The sequence below is a fragment of the Melanerpes formicivorus genome, unplaced genomic scaffold, assembly GCF_026170545.1.
Source record: "Melanerpes formicivorus ecotype bairdi unplaced genomic scaffold, bMelFor1.0.p_v2 SCAF_81, whole genome shotgun sequence".
Taxonomy (NCBI): domain Eukaryota; kingdom Metazoa; phylum Chordata; class Aves; order Piciformes; family Picidae; genus Melanerpes; species Melanerpes formicivorus.
In genome coordinates this window covers 942,550-966,698 of record NW_027142433.1, presented here as the reverse complement: position 1 = coordinate 966,698, position 24,149 = coordinate 942,550, and the positions used below count along the sequence as shown (strand labels likewise).

The 24,149-nt window shown below is 49.4% G+C and overlaps 1 protein-coding gene across 3 annotated transcripts in view; it reads left to right on the top strand.

The window, feature by feature from the left end:
* Window positions 1–24,149, top strand: part of NOTCH2 (notch receptor 2) — a 95,546-nt gene that overhangs the window by 17,114 nt on the left and 54,283 nt on the right. For all 3 annotated transcript variants that reach the window (XR_010990605.1, XM_068164506.1, XM_068164507.1), the window contains exons 3-5: window positions 3,610–3,869; window positions 4,541–4,876; window positions 11,183–11,305. Coding sequence is in view for 2 of the 3 variants with exons in the window: in XM_068164506.1 (XP_068020607.1) it covers window positions 3,610–3,869; window positions 4,541–4,876; window positions 11,183–11,305 (719 nt within the window). In the remaining variant the exon portion in view is untranslated. The remainder of the gene's footprint in view (window positions 1–3,609; window positions 3,870–4,540; window positions 4,877–11,182; window positions 11,306–24,149) is intronic.

The following is a 24,149-nucleotide window of genomic DNA, read 5'->3' as shown; positions in this document are numbered from 1 at the left end:
CCATCTTTCCACAGACAGACATCTTCCCTCTGGCATGCTGTGAGGCTTTCTCTTTCCAAGTAGAAAGAGCTAAAGTTAAAAGAGCTTTAGCTCTTCCCTGCTGGAGCGCTCCCTCCTGTTTTCCTGATTAGCCTCTAAAGATACCAGGACAAGCCTGGTCTTGGAACGCTCTGCAGCTTTGTACCAGAACATTTGTGTGCCAAATGCTGGGCTGTTTGTGGGTGATGGTTGAGTGTCATCTTGGAGCACAAGCCTTGACTTTTCTTTCAAATCATAGCAGCAATAGTGTAAGCCAATGTTGAGGGTCCCTCCCCCCCTGCCCTAGGGGCAGCAGTTCAGTGCACCTTCCAGCATCCCTGAGCGTGGAGGTGTGAGGGAGGGCTAACTGCGGTGGTTTATCTGCTTGTGGACAAAACAGGAGAGGTTCCTCTAGACTTTCTGGTTTGGTTTACAGCCTTTCAGTGAAACAACACTTTAGGACCTCTCTTCTGGATGTGTTTTGGTTTGTGTTGCATTTTCTGGAGTGGCAGGTGGCGTTGGAGGACTTCTGTTTTGCCTGATGAGGTGTCCTCGGTGGGGTTCTGTTAAGTTCCTGTTTGTTGCTCTTCCCTTTGTGATAAAAAGAGCTACAAGCACATGGCCTGTGCCTGCTGTTGTTGGGCTGAGGGGTTGGTGTGCTGCTGAGCTGTCCAAACCCCCCCATCCATGCTGCTGGTGGTGGTGGGACCAAAGGAAATCCATGCAATGAAACCGTGTAAGCTTTCTGAAGTTCAGTTGGACTCTGCACATTCATCAGCTGCATATAGATGTGCATAAAAATGATTTAACTGTACTTACCCAGAGGATCTGAGAGCAGAGCTGGCCAGTGCACCGTGTGCAGGCTTGAGTGCCGTGGGAGTCAGGCAGTCCTGCAGCCTCTGGCACAGCTGTCTTTGCTGGGTGCCAGATTCCTGTGTGACCGAGCTCCTACAAAGCTGGGCTGTAGCCTGCTGGCGTTGGGACTGGTTTCTAGCTCCCATTGAGGAGGGATTTGGGATGCTAAAGGAAGCCTATAGAGCTGCCATGGCTTAGGGCTGGAATACCGAAGGTTGCCTCTCAGATGGCGTGGCAGCAGCTTGTGCTGACTGACAGCCGTCAGCTGCTATGCCGAGGACGGCACAGGAGACAGAGGATATTCTGCAAAGGGTACTGTCTCAGGATTTGTTTTCTGTAGCTTTATTAATCCTGCCTTGCCCTGCAAAAACTCTTCTTTCATGTCTGTTCTTGGGCACCAAGTTGAAAGTCTTAAGGTACAGTGGAAGGAGCCTAATTTGGGTGTGGGGTATGGTAAATCACAATTACACACCTCTGTGATGTGACTTCCCTGCTTTAGATGTGTGGCTAAAGCTAGTTCATAAAGTTTAACATGAGAAAAAACAGTTGTGGTCATCTAGTAATGACCTCTTGCATAACTGGGATAATAACATCCCTGAATAGCTGTGTTTGAACTAGCGTGCCTGCTCCTTCTGGAACAGCCAATCCTGGGGGAGCGATGGAGAAGTTCCACCCCAACCTTCAATGCCTTGTTCTAGTTGCTTCTCTCCACTGCTGAGACACAGCCTGTATCTTGCTTGTGCTTTTAACTGCTCAGCTCTGTCGTCCCTCTACCTTCTAGACTGGGAATTGTTGTTAAATCTGAGTTTTTATGGATGCCTTGCAGCTTCTGATTAACTGTTGCCTTCATTTTCCCCTGATAAATCCTGAGCCACCTGAGCTTTTCTTCTACTAATCATTGCTGTTGACTACTTTGAACTGACTTCAGCTCTTCCCTCTTCAAGAGCAGACACCAGAATGGTGTAGTGGTTGTGCCATGGAAGTATGAGGTGGACCATGATCTCATGTACTCCTGCTTGATGTTTGCTCTTTGCACTTCTGAAGAATCCTGAATTCACACTCAGCAGACTGTTAGGAACCCCCAGAACAAGTTTGTCTCTCCTGGATCAGCCCCTGTTTTTGGGGAGGATGCTGTATCTGTTTTGTTTCCAGCACAAGGCTAAAGTGGGCTCTGTGTGCTGACTTCATTGTTAGGCAGCTTGTGTTCCTGTCCTCCATCAAGAGCTTCTCATCCCCTCACCTGCACCGTTGACTGGCATTGATGTGTTCTGTTGTTGTTCCTTGCTGGAAGTGTTGAATAGCATTGAAACAAAGGGAGATCCCTGTGGTAGTCTCTTCAGAACACAGCTTCAAGCCTGTTGTTTGAGTTTTAGACTGCACTTTAAGGCCCATCCAGCTAGCTGGGGCGTGTGTTCTTTTGTCTGTTCCGTGTGTGTTTGGATGTTTGTTGTCATTCTTTTGCTGTGGGTTGTTTGGTTTTTTTCAGTCCAGCATCCACTTCTAAGTGCTGAAGGAGAAGGCCTTCTCTTTACTCTCATTCTTACCTTCTGGGGCAGGCTAACTAAAGGCTTTGTGTGTTTCCTGCAGTCTGAATCTCCTCCCTTTGGGGTTTGGGTAATTCATAGATGTAATTAATCCTCTTCTGGAGCAAAACATCTGTCTGAGGTTCACCTCTGCGTTTTGTTGGAGCGCAGGATGTGCTCTCTCAAGCTGTGTGTGTTTTCTGGGTTGCTTACCCATGCAAGCATAGAGCTAAGGACCACAGAAAAACCTGCAAGGGAGCAGTCCTGTGTGTGAAGTGTGGGTTTTATCCAGCATCCCCTTCTGCAGCTTTCTGCTCCCTGAAAGAAGCAAATGGAGGCGTGGGTGACAGGGAGGTGGGGTCTGCAGGCTTGCTCGCCTGGGCCCTGCACTGCTGGAAGCTAAATGGAAAGTTTGTGGTACAAAGGCCAGTTAAAAGATGGATTGCAGCTGACAAGTGTAGTCAGAGTGTATTGACATAAGTTTAGGTTAGACAGAAATAACTGCAATTACTCTGCAGTCGCAGATCTGTGTCTAAAATACTGCCCTGGCTGCAGATAGTGTGTGTGTACTCGTTCTTCTGTGGGAGACAGAGGAACAATGACCTTGTCCTTAGGGTGCGAGCCAGGGGCGTGGGAGACCTGACTTCAGTGCTGGTGTGGCTAGCTGAGCGCAGGCTTCAGCATGTCACTGTCCCAGATGCACTTATCAAGGAGAGGATAAGGGAAGAGTCCTGTCTCACGGCAGCGCGGTGGGGAAAGATCCGCCGCAGATCTCCAGCCCCTCAGAGGCTGTGTGTGTAACAAGGGTTATAAAGGGTTGGGAAATGAATACTGCCTCTTACTAAACCTGATTTTCTGCTTTCAGAGGATGCTTATTAGAATGGGAGTAGGTGCAAGGAATCGATCGTTCCTCAGCAGTCCTCTAACACTTGGCCTTTCACTGGAGATTTGGAGGGAAGGGCAGCTCTGAACTCTGCAGTATTGATCTGTTTTGAAATGGGGAATGTCACAATTTAAACTGAAGCTGTCTGTGGCCTCATCTGGGACAATCCCAGAGGAAGGCCCTTGTTACATCTGTGACGTTAGCATTTGGGTCTGCTGGCATCACCATCGATTGCAGCAGGCTCCGAGGCTTTCGGTGCTCGTTCCTGGTATCTTCCCAGGACGGCAGAGCTGCGGTGACCGTGCTGCAAGTAACTTCTCTGTGTTGCAGGTGTCGAGAAGGCTTTCTTGGAGACTACTGTCAGTACAGAAACCCCTGTGAGAGCAGCACCTGTAAGAACGGGGGCACGTGCGAGACGGCGCCCCTGATCGGGAAGCCCACCTGCAAGTGTGCTCCGGGCTTCACGGGAGAGGAGTGCCAGTACTCGGAGTCACACCTCTGCTACATGTCCCAGCCGTGCCTCAACGGGGGCACTTGTTATCCCCACAGCCAGGAGACCTACGAGTGCGTCTGCCCTCCGGGTTACACAGGTGGGCTGCTGCTGTGCCTCCGGGCTGCCCTCCTTGGGCAGTGCTTCAGCCCGGAATGTTCCGGGGCGGTCGTAACGTGCTTGCAGATTTACTAGCCCCAGCACAGGAAATGAGAAGAAGCCTAAGTGACTTCATGACCAAAAAAAGCAAAGAAGGGTAGGGAATCAAACTCCCTGCCCTTTACACGTAAGCAGAAAGACATTTAGATCTTGTGGAGTGGTCCACATGGGAAAACTGACTGCAGAAGCAGCTCTGGAGTGGCTTTTCCACTTCGAGTTCAGAATCTACCCCTCTAGAAAACAAAACAAAGTAAGCTTGCCCACCACAGTCTTTCTATGGGAAAACTCTAACTGAATGCCTGATCCCTTTCATTCTTGAAGGGGTCACAGAAGAGGGACTGTCACTGTGCAGTATGATTTGAGGCCATGGCCAATCTTTATGAATCACAACGTTGTGTTTCTTGCCACTGCTCTGTAAATAAAACAGCTTTGTGCTGTAGCCACAAATTGACTCTCACTTCAAATCTAATGCTGTGAAATGCAGACAGAAATCTGTGCTAACTTTAAGATTTAGTACCCCAGTTGTTTTAAGGTAGCATGAAAACAAAAAGAAATCCTGTTTTGCATGCCAATAACTTTGTGTTGATGGAGTGCTCTGTCTTGGTCCTACAGGAAAGGATTGCCAGTGGATCGATGCCTGTACGTCTCAGCCTTGTGCCAATGGCAGCACATGTACTGTATCTGGCAATAAGTTCTCCTGCATCTGCCTGCCTGGCTACACGGGCCAGAAGTGTGAGATAGATGTGAATGAATGTGCCACAGGAGGGCTTTGCCAGCACGGTGGCACCTGCGTTAATCTGCCCGGCTCCTACCGGTGCCAGTGCAAGCCAGGCTACACAGGGCAGCGCTGTGAGAGCGTCTATGTGCCCTGCTCCCCCTCACCCTGCATGAACGGAGGCACTTGTCACCAAACCAGTGACTTCAGCTTCGAGTGCAACTGCTTGCCAGGTAAACAAGGCTCATTTGAAGTGCTTGGGTTTGGAGTCTGTCACTCGAGGCCTGCCTGCCCTCCTCCCAGAAGTTCTCTCTGTTTCTGTGTGGAGGAGGGGAGAAAGCTCAGCAAGGCAAGAAGCTCTGCTGGGATGTTAGTATCTGAGTGTCATCATGTAGGAAGGGAAGAAGGCTAGAAGTGACAGACTTCTTTGGAACCTAACTAGAGACAGAGAATCAAATAGGCAGGAATTGTGAGGCAGATTGGCACCGGCAAGGTGAAGCTCCCTGAACACAGACCTCTACAAATGTGTGGCTTTGTGTCACCAAAGGCTGCCATTCACTTCAGGGTGTGCATGATGAACCTATGTCTGTCTCCTTCTCAGGCTTTACCCTTAAAACATAGTCCCTTGCCTTCCTTTTTCTCCTCTAGTTCCAACACATCTTGTGAGATGCTCTTTCCAGCTCTGCACATCCTTTTTGGCTTAATCTCCGGATGAATTATGTTTGCATCTTTAGTGATGCTGCTAGCTGCCCTGAGTTCAGCCACAGCAGGGGTGAATTGCTTACTCTGGCTCATGGACTGCATTGGTTTTGAGCATCAAGCTGGCTCCAATCACCAGGGCACTCATCTCTACAAGCACCTCTCTGTCACCTGCTTGGGACCCTGGTGGTCTCATCCCCTTCGTCCCGTCCTGTTCTTCCCCATCAGTTGTCACACTGTCCATGGGGCAGGGCAATACTGATTGTCTTTGCATATCAGAAGGGTTTTTTAGCCTCATGTGGGATTTTTTTTACTGAGTAATTCAGGCCATGGGAAAGCAATTGTTTGGAAATGCTTTTGCCCAGACTTCCTACTGAAGTGTTGCAGTCTGGCACACGAACGCTCGGTGGGTGGTAATCTGGACAAGTAAGCTCTCTTCCCTTAAGCATGTCTCTCTTCTTGTGGGAATGATGTAGCTGCCATACACTCTTTGGGGTGAATGCAGAGCCGGTGGGGGTCATCTGGAGTCACAGGTATGTGTGGAAAGAGCAGTTGGGATGTGACTTCTGTGAAATGCTTTGTCTGTGGAGAGTCTGTCTTGAAGCGTTGGCTCAAGTGATGTGACTTCTGTGAAATGCTTTGTCTGTGGAGAGTCTGTCTTGAAGCGTTGGCTCAAGTGACCTTAAGTGTCCATTGCCAACCTTAGCTCCTGCTTGCCCAACCACTTTCCAGGTTGTCTGAGCAGCAGGGGACTTGGAAAACGTGGGGAAAGTCAGTGTTAAAATAGAAGGATGTATCATCCTTCCTGGTCTGTGGGAAGCAGCCATTTCTAGCCGTGCTTGGAGAAACAGTGCTGGAGCGTGCCGGCTGTTTCCGAACGGTGTACCTGAGCTAGCAGCTGCTCTCAGGGAGTTCATTGCTGCTCCACCTTTTGTAAATGAAGTTGTGAACTAATTATCTCTGGGTTAACAGGCTCCATCAGAAATTTGAAGTTGTCTTAGATCTGTTTAGCCACTTGAAGATCTCCTGTAGAAACAGTGTGATGGGGGGAAGAGGAGAAGATGAAGTTTGAAGGCCTTGATGCTCTACAGCTGATAAGGCAGCCTGTGAGTCTGAAAGGGGCAGGGGAGGGGGTAGGAGCACATTTTCCCTTAGGTAAGTGTGTGGGCTGGCCACACTCTGGTCAGGAAGGGAAAATGAGATTACTACAGCAACAGTTCCACACCCACACTGCTCTCACACGTTTGGGATTATTAGCAGCTTTTTGGGGCATGTTACACAATGTGTGTAGAGGGGGGTGAGCTCATGGAGCTCGGAGGGCCTTCGCTTCTGCATTTCCTCTGTCTAAGTTGGCCATCTTGCTTTGCTGCCTTGAGGGTTTTCAATTTTTTTTAAAAACCAGTCATTTGAGAAACAGCAGAAGAGGAGAGAAGTTAGAGAGGCCCAAATGCTTACACTAACCTCTGATAAAGGCAAGGCACCCAGCCATTTCTTTCCCCCTTCCAGTCGAGCAAGCAGCATGACAGTTCTGACATGTTGGAAAAGGTTCTGTCTGGGAAGGAAAGGTCAACAGAAAGTGAAGAGAACTGGTGTTCTGTCACACCCAGGCAAGATGGGAACAAGGCCTGCTCCTCTGCAAGACAGTGCCCAGAGCAGGGACTAGAAATTCCTCTTCAGATTTCTGCTCTGCATTGGAGCAGTGCCGAAGGGACTGTGACTATAAATGGAATTGCTCTAACCCTTCCTTCTGGACTGCCTCTGCCAGTCACCATAGCTCAGCCTCATGGCTGTGGAGGCAGGAGGCAGCGACATCCTGAACTGCTGGAGTGGTTTTTGATTTGATTTTGCATCTTGTGTCCTGTGAAAGTGCTCTAAACAAACGGTGCCCAACCAGCAATTGAAGCATAATTAGGTTACTCCTTGACTTGGCCCCAAAAATAGGTTCTTGCTTCCTGTAGATGTTTCCTACTTTGCTTTTGAGTGAATTCAGGGTGGTGGTTTTGTTTTTTTGTAGTAAATGCATGAGAATGAGAGCTTGAAAATATGTGGAGGAGGCCCACAGTCTGGAGTTGTGTCACAGCAGCTTTTTCAGCACTACTCCAAGTACTGTTTATGTACAGTGCAGTCGAGCTGCTGCTTCAGATTCTCAGATTCCCATTTCATTCATCTGCACAAACAGATCTTGCACTGGGTAACTCATGACATTGTGCTGTAGGAGGGGCTTGGTGGCAGGTGTAAGTGAGGAGTTGTGCACACTGCCAGCATTACATCAGAGTGGAAGGTAACTTCTTATCTTCTGTCCGTCCGGCGTAATCATTTTTCCTCTGGGCTTTGATTTAGATAAAAGCAAGATTGTAGACAAGTGAGCATGTTAGGTCAGTCATAACAGGCTTGTAGTAGGGGAAAAAAAGTACTTCTGAGAGAGAGGTTTAACCTGAAGCATTTAGCAGCTCCATGAAATACAGGAATGAGCTCGTAGTTACAAATGCTTGACAAAAAAGGAGTTCGCTTGGCAACCGACCTTCAGTGGAATGTTAAACAAGTCCATAGAGGAAGTCCTTAGCTGGGAAAGTGATTATTCATTGTTATCCATCAAAATAATTACCCATTAACTAAGATAAGGACCCTAGGGAATTCCAAGGGCTTGTTCAGGAAGCGATCTGTCAGGCTGGAGCAGGCTGTTTATGAGGGCTGGAAGACTTCCTGGGAAGAGGAAGCAGCCTCACGCCGGTGCGTAGCGGAGCATCGCGTCACGCCGCGCTGTGAGCATCCTCCCTGAGGTAGGGCAGGCACACTGAGATGGCCTGTGGTGGAGAAGGCCTTGCTTGCTGCAGCTGAGGGATGTGCTGCTTGCTGAGCATGCAGGCAGCTGCTGTTAGGCTCTGCAAGCCTAGTGCCCTACTTGTGTGTTTGAAATGATGCAGGTCAGTTTTTTAATGCTCTGTTGAGCTTCGCCTTTTCTACTCAGCAGGCTTCTAAACCTGACAATAACTTGATTGTTCTCATTCAGGGGTGATTTCCTGTCCCCATATCTAATGGGGCTAATGAGTCCTGCAGGAAGGTGGGGTAAATGGATAGGTTGAAATAAGGCTAAGGATTAAAACTGGAGCAAATTGAAGCTGGTGCTGTGGAATGGGGTGGAGATGGCAGATGATGTAGGAGTAAAATCATCTGCTTGTATCTGTCTGTGCAAGAGAGGAGGAGCAGCATGCTGCTAGCAGTGGGAGCTCTTTTTTCCCCCTGAGGTTCTCATTCCTTAGCTTGCTGTGCTTGGAGATGCAGAGCAAAAGTCAGGATATGTATTGCAAACTGTTCCCCTGGAGAGAGGGAGAGGAGCAAAGGACAACGTGTGAGTCCCAGCACAGAGGGGGAAACAGGAAACAGTGTCAGGTGTCCAAATATATCCAACCAGTGAACTACTTTGGCTTTTGGAAGAGAGTCAGGTTATGTAACTACACAATCAGACCCAGCTTAGGAAAAGCCCAGAGCAGCTTCCTGCTGCTCGTGCTCAGAGGTAGGTGCACTGGGCCAAACAGCCGTGCCTCTCAGTGGCTGATTTGAAGAAGGAAAGCTAAGCTTCGCCAGGAGAGTTGTGTTTACCGAATCAGCAGATCAGGATATTGCAGTGGAAGCTGCACTTGAAGAGGACCCTGAAGTTGTGCCTTTATGGCTCTGGGCCATGCTGAAATGAAGCCAGAGTTGTCCTTCAGAGTGAGACACATTTGGAGGGAATTTGGGAGCTGGAAGTTACCAAAAGGGAAACTTGTGTTTTCTTCAGCTGTGAACTCAAAGTAGCGTCACCCTCCCCATCCCAGCCCTTCCTGAGTCTCTTTCCCTTGGATGTTGTTTGAGCACACATGGCCCTCTGTCATTTCTCTCCAGCCTTCAGCAACATTGTGGTTTTCTGGGAGCTCTTCTTTTTCTTCGTCCCCTCTCTCTTCTGCTGCCACTTGTGTAACCCTCCAGCTTTTAGTGTGGCACTGACGGTTTTCTACCTCTGCATGGGATGCCTGTGGGCTAGCTCCTAGGGGGTAGTATAGCTGGTTAAAATGTGAAGGTGAGCAGTGTTTCAGTGAGGGCTCAATATTGAGGAGATTTTATTTATTACTCAAAATCCCTGAGCTGCTTTAAGGTTTTGGGCATTGCAGTGAGGGAATTTGAAGTAAGTGCCTGCTGTTAGGAGTTTGTTTACTAGAAAGTGGAGTCGGTCTGCATAGTGCCCCTGCTGCAAGGACAAAACCTAGAAACCTTCCCCATTTGTGCTCGGGGTGTGTGTCCCTGTTGGTCACATTGCTGGTTGAGTGCAGTCTGCAGGCAGTGGGATAGGCAAGCTGATAGGACACCCCTGTGTTCTACAGCTGAGCCTTGGGTCATGCATGGTCGCTTCAGACAGCTTTAAGCAGAGTGATCTGTACTGATTGTACTCCTGGGTAGTTGCTCCTCAGCAGTTTTTGCCAGGAGGGCTGCTGCTGTGGTGATTAGGATTCAGGCTGGCCATGTTATATTTCCTCTTCCTTTTAACCTTCCCTACTGCCATGAAGTTTTTGGATGAAGGTGGGAGGGGCTTTGTGGGGACAGGGTCATGCTGCAGGTCCTTTGTTTTTGTGTTGTTTGCTCTTCCTTGCTGATGGATGCTAATGCACTTGATAGGGCTTGGCAGCAGCGCTTCAGCTTCTGACTCCAGCCTGTGGTATTGGAGAAGTTCAAGCAGTGGAGAGTGAATATGAAGCATCTCAAGCCTCTTGAGAGTAGTGGTGGTCTGGAGAGACCGCATCAGTGCTTCACAGTGCTGGTCTCATCTGCCACACAGCACCATCTGCAGTGGCCCAGATGTTGCTTAGAGGTTCTGCATGACTTGACACAGATGCTTTGGAAGCGTCTGGAACAGGGCATCAAAAGTAGAGGGGTTAAAGCATAATTCTGGATGAGAGGACTGTGTCATGTTAATATTGCATTCCAGAGCAGTGAAGAGGCAGAGATGATGATTTTAATTAACATCTGTGTTCTGGAATCGTTTACTTCACCCACATTAGCATGCATCCACTTGTGCTTTGATAGAGAGCTCGCTCCCATCCAGCAGAAGTGGCAGGTTTGTTTCATGAGGCATGAAGTAAATCAACAGGGGACGTTGACAGGAAGATGGGCTACAGCCCCCACTTTTCCTTATTTGAAAGCAGTGAGATCTAGCAGGGAAATTTTGCCAGTCTACCTTCATTAGGAGCCTTGATCTTCCCTGGGAAGCAGCCTGGTTTCTTCTGGCCTTCAATCAAGGCTTAGTGTCTAAGCCTGCATTGGGTGGTGGCCGATTTGTTGGCTTGATTTGTCCAGCACTGAAGAGGGCCAAAGCAGGAGTTTGGAAACTCGTTTTTCTAAGCTTAGAGGATCTTTCTGTGACATAACCAACTCCTGTGAGCTGTGATGAGGTATTTGTGAACTGAACACCAGGCCCTTATTTGCCATGGGGGAAAACTTGTCCCAGCTGATGCTTTAACTGCTGCTTGTTGGGCAGTGAGATGCTTACCTCATAGCAAACAAAATGCCTTGGTCTCCACTTTGTTCTGAATGACACTTAAAGTACTCTGCCCTTTTTGGTTGTGAAAACCTATTTGTCCATCTGCCCCCCATAGCAGTGTTTTAACAGTGCCATCTGACCTGCACACCATCAGCCGAGGCACTCCCCAGCGTCTCTGGTCCGCGTGGTACCTTGAGACTCGTCAGGACTGGGTTAACAGGGCAGGCGTGTAAGAAAACTGCAAGGGGAGGATGCTGCTTGAAGGGTGAATTCTCTTCCAGAGAGGCTGGAGACCCAAGTCAGCCTGTTGTGTTTCTGCTTTGCCCAGGTTTCGAGGGAACCATCTGTGGGCACAACGTGGACGACTGCCCGAACCACAACTGCCAGAACGGGGGCGTGTGCGTGGACGGCGTCAACACCTACAACTGCCGCTGCCCGCCCCAGTGGACAGGTAGGTACTGCAGAAAGCGAGGGCAGGGCTCCTGCCTTCCCCAGCCTGCAGCTGCAGGTGCATCCATTGAGTGCAGCTCACATCTGGGCCTGGCTGTGCTGGGACTGTTAGAAGAAAAGCTGCCACAGTGGAGGCAGTTTCTCCTCACCCCGGGCACTGTTACAGGCCTGTGTGCACCTGGGTCTGGCAGGCAGATGCCATGAGCCCTGAGCCCCAGTGTGCTGTGACTACCAGAGCTGCACTACTTCGTCTGTGGATGACTTTCTAAGAGGATATGCACTGCCTGAGGGGAGGTTACAGCCAGGTGGGGGTTGGTCTCTTCTGCCAGGCACCCAGCGCCAGAACAAGAGGACACAGTCTCAAGCTGTGCCAGGGGAGGTTTAGGCTTGATCTTAGCAAGAAGTTCTTCCCAGACAGAGAGATTGCCCTTTGGGATGTGCTGCCCAGGGAGGGGCTGGGGTCAGCATCCCTGGAGGTGTTTAAGAGCAGCCTGGGTGAGGCACTCAGTGCCAGGGGCTGGTTGATTAGTTAGGGTTGAGTGATTGGTTGGACTTGGTGATCTTGGAGGTCTCTCCCAAGCTGTGATTCCAGATGTACAAAGCATGGCTTTGCGCTTTACAGGCAGCTGCGTGTAAGCGATGCTTGGCTGATACCTTTGGGGGCGTTTTAAAGCTAAGATAATGATCCTCACGTAGGTAATAGCGATGCTGCTGAGGAGCAGGGCACAGCTGAAGGGAGACACGGGTGGGAGAAAGGGAGGGAAGAAGAGTGTCTGTGTGTGTGGGAAGCTTGTTTTTGCTGCTGCTGTTTTCCTGATGTGACTGACGCCTGTCCGGAGCGCTCCGACTAGCAGAGCTGGTTTTGCTTCCTGAATGAGTCTGCTTTAGTCTGAGTCTCTAGGAGAAAAAAATGTGTGTATTTCAAGGAAACCTTGTGTGTGGTGTGAGGAAGTGGCTTACAGGAAATCCAGTGTCAGTTTTAGTCACAAAATGTCTCCATACCTCAGAAATAAACAAATACCTCTGGGTTTGGGGCGGGGGGGTTGGGTTTTCTGTCACACAAGTCATTCTTAGCTGGCACACTCTTCCAGTGTAGTGTTGCCCTTCTTTCCAAATCACAGGTGAAAAAACAGCCCTGAAAGTGGAAACCAGATGCAGACTCATTCTGTGAGATTTCCCCCTCCCCCTCCATCAAGTGACCTTGGGATAGTTGTTTTGGAGCTGAGCTTGAGGTGACTTCTCAGAATCTGAAGAAGCTTTAGCACATTTTCCTCTGTATCTAGAAAATATTACGGTTGAAACCAAAGCATCTGCAGTGATTGCTAGTTCAGATGAATGCCCTGCCAAGGAGTTTTGACTATTAGAGAACAGAGGTTTCATGTCCTGCCTTTCCTCTGTAGAGAGCACTGTTCTCATTACAAACTAGTTGTCAGTAACTGCCAAGGAGGCTGCCAGTCCAAACCCCTCATTAACTTGAAAAGTAAATTCTTAAATGGAGGTAAAGCCACATAAAAGCTTGAACTGGACCACTACTTGCATAGCTCTTTGGAGCTAGGTATAAATAGGAGAAAACGAGTCTTCCCCTTAATGAGCAAGTGCCTTTGCTTCTCTCCTGCTTCTGTTTGTGTGTCCAGAAAGCCTGCAGAAAGTGAGACCTGCAAAGAACATAAAGAGAGCTTGGCTGCAGAGCCCACAGCCCTTCAATGACCCCTAAAATCTTGCTCCATGCCACCGGAATTGCAAACCTTGTTACGGCTTCTAGCATCTGTCAGTAGTAAATTAATCTCAGGCTTAGTCCTGAAGCACAGAGGATGTGATGGATCATGATTGTGTGCAATGTCAGTACATAGCCTGTGAGGGATTGTTCTGCTTTGCAGAGGCATCATAACTTTGGCTTGCCTCATAGCATTTGAGTGGATAGCTGCTGCCAGCTAGGGATGGCTTCTGCAACTCACCTGGAAGGGATCTTGGCAATAGGCTGTGGTTCTGTTTGGGTTTGTGGTAGATTGTGTCTCTGATTATCTACTGAAGTTCCTTACCATTGCAGCTGTGGCAGTTCCCTCTATCAGCCTCCTAGGGGTTTGGGCTGACTGTCACAGGGAAAAAAATGAGACCTGTGTTGTGGCCTAGCCTTGTGCCATCTTGCTTCTGTGTGGACAGTCTCTCCAGAAAGCTTTGTGTGCATGAAGGATGCTTCCTTTGGGGGGAAACCTGGGAAGAGAGAGCAACCTCCTCCACCACCACCAAGCCTTATGTTCCTGTGGCTTTCTAAATGGATTTCATGGAATGGGCTTTCAGAGAATTTGCCTTTCTTGTGGTGAACTTAAGGTTTATCAGTGCAGCAGTGGGTTTGGATGATGACTTCTGAAGGCCATTGACTCTCTAGACTTGAAGAATGAGCTCAGCCTGGACCTAAGTGTGGGTTCACTGTTTAGGGAACAGGAGCTTGGCTGTGTGAACAGTGAGCCTTAGAGCCTCTGGGGAGCCCAACTCTGTCTGAAGTGAACAGTGCCAGCTTTTGATAGTTACTCCTCTGCAGTGTGGCTGCTGATCTGAGTGTCTCTGGAGGCTGAAGGCTCCCAGTGGCTGTGTCTGGGGCCATCTCTAGGTTGCTTTACTTGAAAGCCAGGGTGGTGAGACACTGAGCTAGGTGGCCTATAAGAATTCACTTTTTATCTGTGATACTCATTTTGCCCAATAAATGTGCAGGCAGCAGATGTCCCATGACACTCCAGAGTGTTCTCCAGCTCCACAGTGAATGCAGCCATGCAGAGCAAGTGGACAAACATCTTGCAAGTCATCTGAATGCCTCTTGTTCTAGTATGGTCTGGCAGGCCACCCCAGCAGTGACTGCTCTGTTACCTCAGGAGTGTTCTCTTAAGAGCAGCTCATTTCTCTGAGTGGACTCCAATCCCTTTCCTGACCAAGAAGGTGCAGGGGAACAGTACACACCCAGCTTGGAGAGATGAAGGGTGACACTGAGACAGGGTGCAAAACAGGGTAGGTGGATGGAGTGCTGCTAGGCTGGATTTGAGACAAGAGGTGGCTTGACTCAAGGTTAAACTGCAGCTGGTGCTGAAAGAAGTAAACTACAAAAGCCCCAAGTGACTTGGCAGTAAGGAAATGTTTTGTAAGTGGAGGTCCATGCTTTGCACAAACATGGTTTGTAAGACTAAATAATCTCTAAGGTAAGTGAAGAGGGGAGAGCTGAGCAAGCAACCCTTTTGGAGTCTGCCCTGATAAATGCTTACAGCCCAGCAGTGTTGAGCTGTGAGAGGGAACACTTGAGGAAGTCAAAAGCTTCCAATCAGACCTTGGGGTCAGGGGACATCGTGTGCCGCTGGAAGCCCAAGGGCCAGACCTGCTTGTTTGTAGGTCAGCCAGAAAGAAAAGGATGTTCAGTTTTCTAGGAGTACTTAACAGTGTGGTTGTGCTGACTGCAGAACAGCTCTTCTGCAGCCTCTTCTTTCAAATCCTTGCTTGTCAATCCTGGAAAGGTTTCAGTGGCTCTGTTTGCAGTTTTAGTCTCAAATCGTCCTCCACGCTGCGGCTGATGATCTGGCACGATACTTAATAGAGTCTGTGCTGTGTGGCAGAGAGAAACCACTCCTCTTCCCTGCTAGGAGATTCCAGGAGCTGCCTCTGACAAGGGGTAGCACTGTGCCAGGTAATATTAGAATAGAATAGAATGAATCAGGTTGGAAGAGGCCTTTGAGCTTGTTGAGTCCGACCTCTCACCCAACACCATCTGATCAACTCAGCCATGGCACCAAGTGCCTCATCCAGGCTCTTGCTAAACACCTCCAGTGATGGTGACTCCACCACCTCCTGGGCAGCACATTCCAATGGCCAATCTCTCTTTCTGGGAAGAATTTCTTCCTAACATCCCAGAATGTTCGGGGCTGGAAGGGACCTTGAGGGATCATGCAGTCCAACCCCCCTGCCAGAGCAGGGTCACCTAGAGCAGGTCACACAGGAGCTCATCCAGCTGGGTTTTGAATACCTACAGAGAGGCATCCTTTACTGAAGCAGAATCTGCCCCAGTTCCTGTGGCTGCCCATCTGCCTCTTGTCATCCCCTGGCAGGTGGGAAGCTGTACTACAGAACTAGGCTTTTTATTCCTTTGGCAACTATTTTTTTCTGCTTGCTACTGGGATCCAGCTTTTGAGAGGCTGAGTTTGGTCTTCCTTCCTGCCCCTCAGACAGAGCACACTACTCTCTTCTTTCTTGTTGGAGTGCTCACCTTTTCTTTCTCATTGGGCTGTTTCCTTTCAGAAAGGCAAGATAAACATCCTGCCTTTTGGAAAGACTGAGTAGAAATTCCTGCTGTCAGTGATGGCTTTGTCACCGTCAGAGTTCTCCTGTTTCATAGGGTTACGGTGATTGGCAGCCTCACAAATCTGTAGCTGGCAAGACAAATCCTGGTTAGGTTTTGGTGAAACTGCCCCAGGTCTTTCATGGTGCTGAAAGTTAGCTGCTTGTTGGTTTGCTGAAGGGTGACTTTATCTTGTCCTGGGCTAACTCCTGTCAGAAGCAGGGTTTGTTGGGTCCTTTCGGGGCATGGTGTTGCAGATGTGTAACCAGGCTCACCTGCCATTGGAAGCAGAGCAGGATGCCTTCCTGAAAGATTGCCTTGCATTTGTTCCTCTGTCTGTTGCAGACCAGAGAATTTGGTGTGTTTGAGGTGTGATTGGAGTCAAAAATAGCCAAAAATCCTGGCTAATGTCTCTGCTGTATGAGTCAGACTGCTTTATGCTGCTGGTCTGCAGCTGAACCAGCCTGATGGGCTCACTGTGGTCTAAGGAGGAGGATGTCTTTGCCTTCTCTCCCTGCTCCCAGCTCTGCCTCTGAGCTTGCTCTTGTATTTGTTGGAGTGTGCCACTTCACCACACTAATCAGTCACAGAATGTTAGAGGTTGGAAGGGACCTCTAGAGGTCATCCAGCCCAACCCCCTGCCAGAGCAGGGTCACCCAGGGCAGGCTGCACAGGAATGCATCCAGGGGGGGTTGGAAAGGCTTCCCAGAAGGAGACTCCACAGCCACCCTGGGCAGCCTGCTCCAGGGCTCTGCCACCCTCACTGCAAAGATGACTTTCCTCATGTTGAGCTGAAACCTTCTCTGTTCCACTTTGTCTCCATTGCTCCTTGGCTTATTAATCTAGTGAAAAATCCCATCCAGCAACTTGCTTTTTGTTTGGTCTGGGATCAGGAATTAAAACTCACTGAGTGGTCTTATGGGTGAAAGGATGCAGAGGGAGTGATGGCAGTGCAGGGCTGTAACGTCCCATGGGAGGTCAGTTTGTCCTTCCCCAGGACACCGTGAAGCCATCTGGGTGTTTAAAGGCTGCTTGATCATTCCAGCCTGTAAGTCAGACAAAGAAACAAGGCTTTGTTTAAAATGCACCTTCTTAAACTCTGTTGATTGAAGCTGCAAGGCTTTGTGTCCTGAAAGATGACTTGAGAGTTTGGGTACTTGCTTTTGTTGCTCTTGGCTGAGCAAGGCTCTTACCTCACTGTGAGAAGCTTGCAGTGTGTCAGAGGATTGGCAGGAATCTGCCTTTGGCCCACATGGCCTTTCAGGAGAGTCTTCCAGCAGACATTGAGATTTGCACTGAGTTAAGTCCTTTGCACACTTTGCTCCTGATGTGCTGCATCAGGAGTTGTGGGGTGAGTCTGTGGGTCCAGGGGACACACTCTGCCCCTGCTCAAGTGGCTTTGGGAGGATTTGCATTAGAGTGCCTCAGTAGCAGGCTTGGCCTGCTTGCCTCTTCCCATTCTTTCTGCTGCTGGGGCTGGGAAGGTGAGACTCCCATGGCAGTTCTATTTGTTTAGGCTTTGTCTTCCCCTGAAAGGGGGGCTCCAGTGGACTGTATGTTTGAAAGTGCAGGCAGCCTTTGTCTGGAGGGAAGCTCAGTGTGCTAACAGCTGACTCCACCAAATAACTCCAGTGTTGGGAGCTAGCTCAAGGAGCAAATGTTTGCCTTCAGCAGCAAACCTTTTCAGGCAGCAGGGCTGTGCTTTTAAATTAAAATAGCTGCTAGCTTGGTCATCTGCTCTTCAACACCAGCCCAAGAGTTGCTCTTTCTGCACAGCTTTAGGCAGGAATCTGCAAAGGGGGGAGGTAAGGATTCAGTTCCTGTTTAATTAGAGCAATATTTGTCCTCTGCCTTGGGTTTCTCTGAGAATCCCAGCCCCAAACTCTGCTCAGAGGTGACTTTCCTTAGCTAAGCAGGGAGGCTGCACATCAAGAGGCTAATGTTTAACACTTTTATGCCCTGGTAGTTTGTGTTTTAAAGCTTCCCTTGCCAAATACCACTTTCCTCAGCTTCTGTGTCAGAAACAAGTGACAAGGCAGGTTACCTTAATGACATTCAAACAGCACATTGCCTTGCTGGAATGCTTGGAGGCTTGAAGTGTAGAGGGGCTGACTGACACAAGGTGGTCTGGGTCATAAGTGTTGAACATGCCAGGCTCTTAGAGGATGGGAGAGACATCCCTGCTGTTTTCTGGGGGGTGCTGGTTGCTAGCTGCTGGGGGGCACCCTCAGGGTTGCACTCCCTGCCGCTTCTGGTTGGCATGCAGGTACATAACGTGCAGAGAGCACCCCTTACCTCGCTGCTGGCACAGGGAGGCTGGGCCAGACTCTTGTCAGAGGTGGTGTCAGCTTTCCCAGTGGTGTAGCAGTGGCAAACTGCCTGGTGCCTTTCCAAACTCCATTCAGAAGCATAGTAGCCTCTTTGGTACTGGCTGAGATCTGTCTGCACTCAGCTTGGCAAGCTGGCTGGGGAGTTGCTGTCGTTACAGTAGGATCTGCAAGAGACAGCTCTCTGAAAGAGGCCAAGAGGGATTATGATTCTTTTCCTTCCTTCATGTTTGAACTGGCAGATACAACAGGAGCAGGGAGCACGTGGCAGCCTCAGGAGCTGGCAGCTCTTGGGTCTGAGCGTAGAGATGATTTGAAGCATCAGATGTAAACAAATGTGGTGGTGGTGGTTGGTTGTTTCTCTGGTGCTGTGCAGAGCAGAATGAGTGTGAGTTGCAATGCCTCTGAAATCAGTCAGTACCTTATGCAGGATGGATTCTGGAACACCTGCCCCTGCCTTCTGGGGGGTTTTGTGCAAACCTTGGTTAGGAGGTGGCTGTAGTAAAAGGCTGGAGGTGTTAACAGCTGAGCTGAGCTGATGACAGACTGGTGGCATCCAATTTAGGCCATGCTGCTGCCTCTTCCCTTGCACATCTGGGGACTTTCCAGGCCAGGAAGTACTCTTTGCCATGTACCAAATAATCTCTTGTGGAGCTGTCTCTGCTTTTAGTGCATCTGGCATGTGTTTGGCACTGCACCATCACAGGCTGGCCCGCTCTGCTGAGGCTGGGCTGGTGGATGTGTGCTGTGAGGCTGTAGGTAACAGCTGTTTCATCTGCAGCTGACTTGTTCTGGCAGTTCCTGTCCCTTCCCTTGTACTTAGAATGAGGTGATTTGTCTTGGGGTAATTACTGAAGATGTGTTGCTGAGATAGCTTGAGAATATGAAGCTTTTATTGTAAGGCTTGGCTGCAACTGTTGGGGTTTTGCCTTGCAGATCTCTCTTCCTTGGTGAGGTATTTGAGTCACTGGGTTTTCCAGAGCAGGCAGAGTGCAGGGCAAAATGGAGAGCAGCTTGGTGATGTGCATTCCTCTGGGTCGTTTCTCTGTCCTGCAGCTGTCCCCTGTCAGTCCACCTACCACCAGCATGCTTAAAGCAGTCTGCCAGTAGAGCATCACTAACCACTTGGAGTGAACTTTGTTCACTTTGTTCGTTCGTACTACTGGCTCTGAAGAGCTCTGTCAGGACTGCCCTCTCTCCCCAGCAGCCTGTGGGGAGTGGTTTAGGGCAGTGTTTAATGGATCAGGGGGTGTGTAAGTCCCTTAAAGCCCAGAGTTTTGTATGTGGGGGTTGTAAAAGCCCATTAGTTCCACTGCATGCTTCCCAGTGTGGTTATGAAATGAAACTCTCTTCTCCACCATATTAGCCTAAAATAAACACAGCTGTTTGCTTGCTGCAATTGTAGCTTCATCTCCAATTGTTCAGATACTGTATGAAGCTTTTCAACATTGCAATACCTTAGATGGCATTTGGCATTGCCCAGGACACAGCAGCTCTGTTGGGAACAAACCCCAGCACCTGAGGGTTGGGAATGGCTGCTTCTGCTTTGCTGCTTGGAGGCTGTCTGGAATTGGAGAAAGGTGCTGTGAGACCCAGGGGAGGGAGCACTTTGAGAGCTGTGATGCCCCTCTCACTTGTTAAATAACTCCTGCAAGGAAGGGGGGGTTGGGGGGGAAGCTATTTGGCTTCTTTGTCCCTTTGTTCAGGGGCAGCTGCTGCAATCCTTAAGCTGGGAAGACCTTTCCTAAACATACTTGCAACTGGGGACACCTTCTGCAGATGCAAATGGTGTAGTCCACTGACTTCTGCATGTGCCTGCAGCCATCCCTGGAGCTGAAAGCAGTAGCCCTGTCCATCAGCTTGCCTGCAGGGAGCTGTGGAGAGGGCTGCTTTGGAGGGTCTGGGCTTTGGATGTGCACTGGACCCCTTTCTCTCAGCACTGCCTGTCCCTTGCTCCTGACGTGCTTGTCTGTCTGTGTAGAGCTGTTGTCTCTTTCAGAGGAGTGTGAGGCTCTCTGCTTTGAGGTCCTTTGTGTGAATGATCAAGTGCTTGCTTTTGTATACTTTTCCACATGCTCTGTCTTCCTTGCAGTAGCTGCTGGCTTATGCTTTGTTACCTGTGGTTCTCCATTCCTGGGTAGCAGTTGCATTGTAAGTCTCCTAGAAAGTTCTTCTCCCCGTGGGTCTGTGGGACTCTGAACTTTACCCTTTGCAGTGTCTTTGTTCAGAGGTGGTGGTGGCTTCAGTACTGCAATACATATCCCAGACTGGGGCTATGACACAACAGCTGTTTGCATTAGTTAATTCTTCCTTGTAGCCAAATGTATAGTTGGGGATGTTTGGTTTGTTGATTGAAACTGTGATTGAGCAGAGATCCCTCCTGAACTCTTCCAGGGAAGCTGAAGTGTTTCCTCAAGGAGTGACTAACCTAAACCTTCTGCAACAAGCCTGTTTGCCTCTGCATTTTGCTTGGTGTTGGTGCATCAAGCCTTGCCTGCCATGGCACTGCCCAGCAGCCTTGCTTGGTGGAATCTGTTTGAAACTCTTTGGGTTCCTCTTGGATAGTAAAATTGTTATGTTGGTAAAGATACCACTGCCTACTGCTCTTCTCCTTCCAGGCCATGAATTGCCTCAGTGTCTGTGTCCAGTAACTGTAACTTGGTCATTTTAAAGGAGCATGGATGGTTCTGTGGGTTGCAGAGTGATTGGATGTTCTTACAAATCCACAATTCAAACCCATGGGGAAGTATTTGTTCTCAATGCCACTTTGCTGGAAGGCTTGATGCTCCCAGGCAGCTCTTCCTTTGCTTTTCCAACCTGGTTAATTCTCTGTTCTTTTCCATTGGCAGCTTGAGGAAGCTGAGCTTTGACCTGGCTGACCAACAGGCTTTGGCTTCTGCAGTCAGGGCAGACATTTCCCTTGTGCTACAAGGAGGGACTAGACAAAGCTGTGTCCTTCCCTAGCCAGCTGTGCTCTGCCAGCCAGCGCTCTGAGCATCCACACAGGTGGTTAGAGAAGGGAAGAGGCTGTGTGGTCCTGTGTGGTGTGGCACTGCTAACCTTCAGTCACAGTATCAGTTGTTTATACAAATGCTTTTTCTTATCTCTTGGCCTCCTTGTGTCTTGATAAGATGCTCTCCACCCTTAGGAGTCCTCTGAAACATGAGCCATGCTTTCTTTAGCTGCACTGAGCATACTCAAGAACCTTACAGCAGGCTTTAGAATACTTTGTGAATTAAACTGCTCTTTGAAAGACTTTCTCTCTAGGTCTGGTTTCTAGCTTCCCAGATAGCCCTTGCAGGAGAGCTGCTGAGGTCTTCCCTCTCTGCTGGAGTGCTAGCCCTAGATAAGTGGCAAACTTCATGAGATATGGAGAGAATGGGAGCAGAAGAAGCTGTTGCTTCTTGGAACCTGATACTGCTCTTTCATTGAGTCTCTTAGCACCTTGAGGACCAGTTGGAGATTACCTTTCCCTTTCACTCTCACTAAACTTCTAAGATGCTCTGGCTTCAGTTCAGTCTGAGTCCAATGCTGTCACAGTTGTGACTTTGGGAGAAATGGACATTGCTGTCTCCTCCCTGCTCAATTTGTAAAGAATGAGGCACAGGATCCTTTGTCCTGCTAAATGCTTTTAGGGCTGAAGCTGCCTGTGGGATCTCCTCTCAGGAGCTTTGGCCTCTGGTACTGCAGCTGTGCGTCACCAGTCTTACCTGCTCGAGAACTGCGACGAGGCCGAGGAAGCTTTCTCCTTCATGGAATGTCTGCTCTGCCAGAGAGGAAGACCTCTGAGTGAACTGGCTGAAGGCTCTGTGTTCAGCTGCAGGGTAGTGCAGTTGGGATTGGGGCTTATGAGAAGCCTGTATGGTTTGGTGGGGTCAGCTTATGGAGGTGTCTCTTGTTGCTTCCCAGAGTGACTGGTGTGGGTTGCTCCAGCTAACGCCCTGCTGTTTCCCTGGAGGGTTGTACTCATTGTGTGCTGTTGCCTTGCTCTTCTCTTCTTTTTAACATGAAGTCCTCTAGGAGAAGGGGCTGACTGCTGCTCATCAATGAAATCTGCTACAACTGGAGGTGTTTTGAGCCACTGCATCCCAAGTCTGCCTAAAGGGAAGCTCCCTGAGTTCCTGCTGATTTGAGAATCAAAGCAGCAAGCATCTCTGCCCTACTCCATGTGGGTTTTCTGAGGGGGAAATAGGCAGGAAGTAACTTGAGTTTCGTAGTGGGCTGAAAGTGCTAAGAGTTGAAGGCTGTTCCTTTTTTCTACTTCTGGTTTTCAATCTGAAATACCACATGGACTTGGTGTTTACTTTGGGCAAGGTCACTCAGAACCTGAGTCGGCACTTTGCTGATTTCCCAGGCTCTGTGCCTGTCAAGGTCAGCTTAGACTTTTATCCTCTTCTTGGAGTAATTTGTGTTTCCTTTCTCGCTGTCTATCATATGTATGCTTGTACACTGCTGTAAGATGTTTGTACAGTCCTGTGTTTGTGCTTGCCTTCACTCTTCCACCCCATGCTGCTTTTGGAGATGTCATTGAAACGAGGAAGAGCTCCAGAAAAGAAACACCTCCAGAAACTTGCAGCTGCACTGCCTCCAGCTCCATGAGTTGGTGGCATTCAGCAGCACTGATGTTGCTGAGATGCATTCTGCACTCTGCAATTCAGCATGGAGTTTGCACTTGGCAGTTCTGTGAATGGAGGATTTGAGTCTTAGTAAAAAAACTGTGCTGCTTTCTGGGGGGGTTGGGGAGGGGAAGGAACCAGCCAAATAAACAGCAGGAAAAAACCAAACAGCAGCAACACCAACAACAGAAAAACCCCAACCCATCCTTCCAAGAACTTGTGTTGAAGAGTTTCACTGTTCCCCCTTAATCCCATCTTGGTAAAGGCTAGAGCTCCTGAAGCACTGTGCAGCTAATCATCAGCTACCTCCAGAACCCAACCCTGACCACTTTCCCCCAGCTCAGACCCAGCATTTCTGTGTTTTGCAGCCCCTGTTTCACAGAAACACAGAATAGAGGTGGTTGGAAGAGACCTTGAAGATCATCCACTCCCACTTTGGACCCAACACTGAAGGGTCAGCACTGCCCTATGTCCCTAAGCACCAGCTCCACATGCCACCACTGCCCTGGGCAGACCATCCCAATGTTTGAGAACCCTTCCAAGTGAAGAAATATTTCCTAAGACCCAGCCTAAACCTCCCCTGGCCCAGCTTGTCACCACTTCCTCTGGTCCTGTTGTTGTCATCAAGAAGAGGCTGCCCTCTCCTCGTTCCACCATCCCTTCATGTAGGTTAGAGAGTGATGAGGTCTTGTCTTCTCTAGACTGAACACACCCAGCTCCCCCAGATGCTCCCTGTGGGCCATGGGCTCCAAGCCCTTCATGAGCTTTGTTGCCCTTCTCTGGACATGCTCCAGTCCCTCAATGTCCTTCTTGTATGACTGGCCCAGAACTGAACACAGTACTTGAGATGTGGCCTCCCCAGTGCTGAGTTGAGGAGGATGATCACCTACTGTCCCTGCTGCCCACCCTGGTTCTGATCCAAGCCAGGATGCTGTTCTTTCTTGGCCACCTGGGCACTGCTGGCTCATGGTCAGTTGACTGTCAACCAATTTAAGAAAGATGTTGAGATGCTCAAATGTGTCCAAGGCTGGGGAGGGGTCTGGAGCACAAGCCCCAGGAGGAGAGGCTGAGGGAGCTGGGGTTGCATAGCCTGGAGAAGAGGAGGCTCAGGGGAGACCTTCTTGCTCTCTACAACTCCCTGAGGGGAGGTTGTAGCCAGGAGGGGGTTGGTCTCTTCTCCCAGGCAGCCAGTGACAGGAGGAGAAGACACAGTCTCAAGCTGCACCGGGGAGGTTTGGGGTGGATGTGAGAAAAGAAATTCTTCCCAGAAAGTGATTGGCCACTGGGATGTGCTGCCCAGGGAAGTGGTAGAGCCACCATCCCTAGAAGTGTTCCAAAAGAGCCTGGATGAGGCAGGCAGGCACTGCCAGGGTTGAGTTGATTGGATGGTGCTGGGTGAGAGGTTGGACTTGGTGATCTCAGAGGTCTTTTCCAACCTGGTTGATTCTGCAGGAATGCTTCTGCCCAGGGTGCTACAGAGGAGTTTTTGTCAGAGTACTCTGGGGATAAAAACCTGAATCAAAGAAACAATAAAACCCCCAAACAAACAGCAGCAACAACAGCAAAGCAACCACAAAAGAGTGAAAC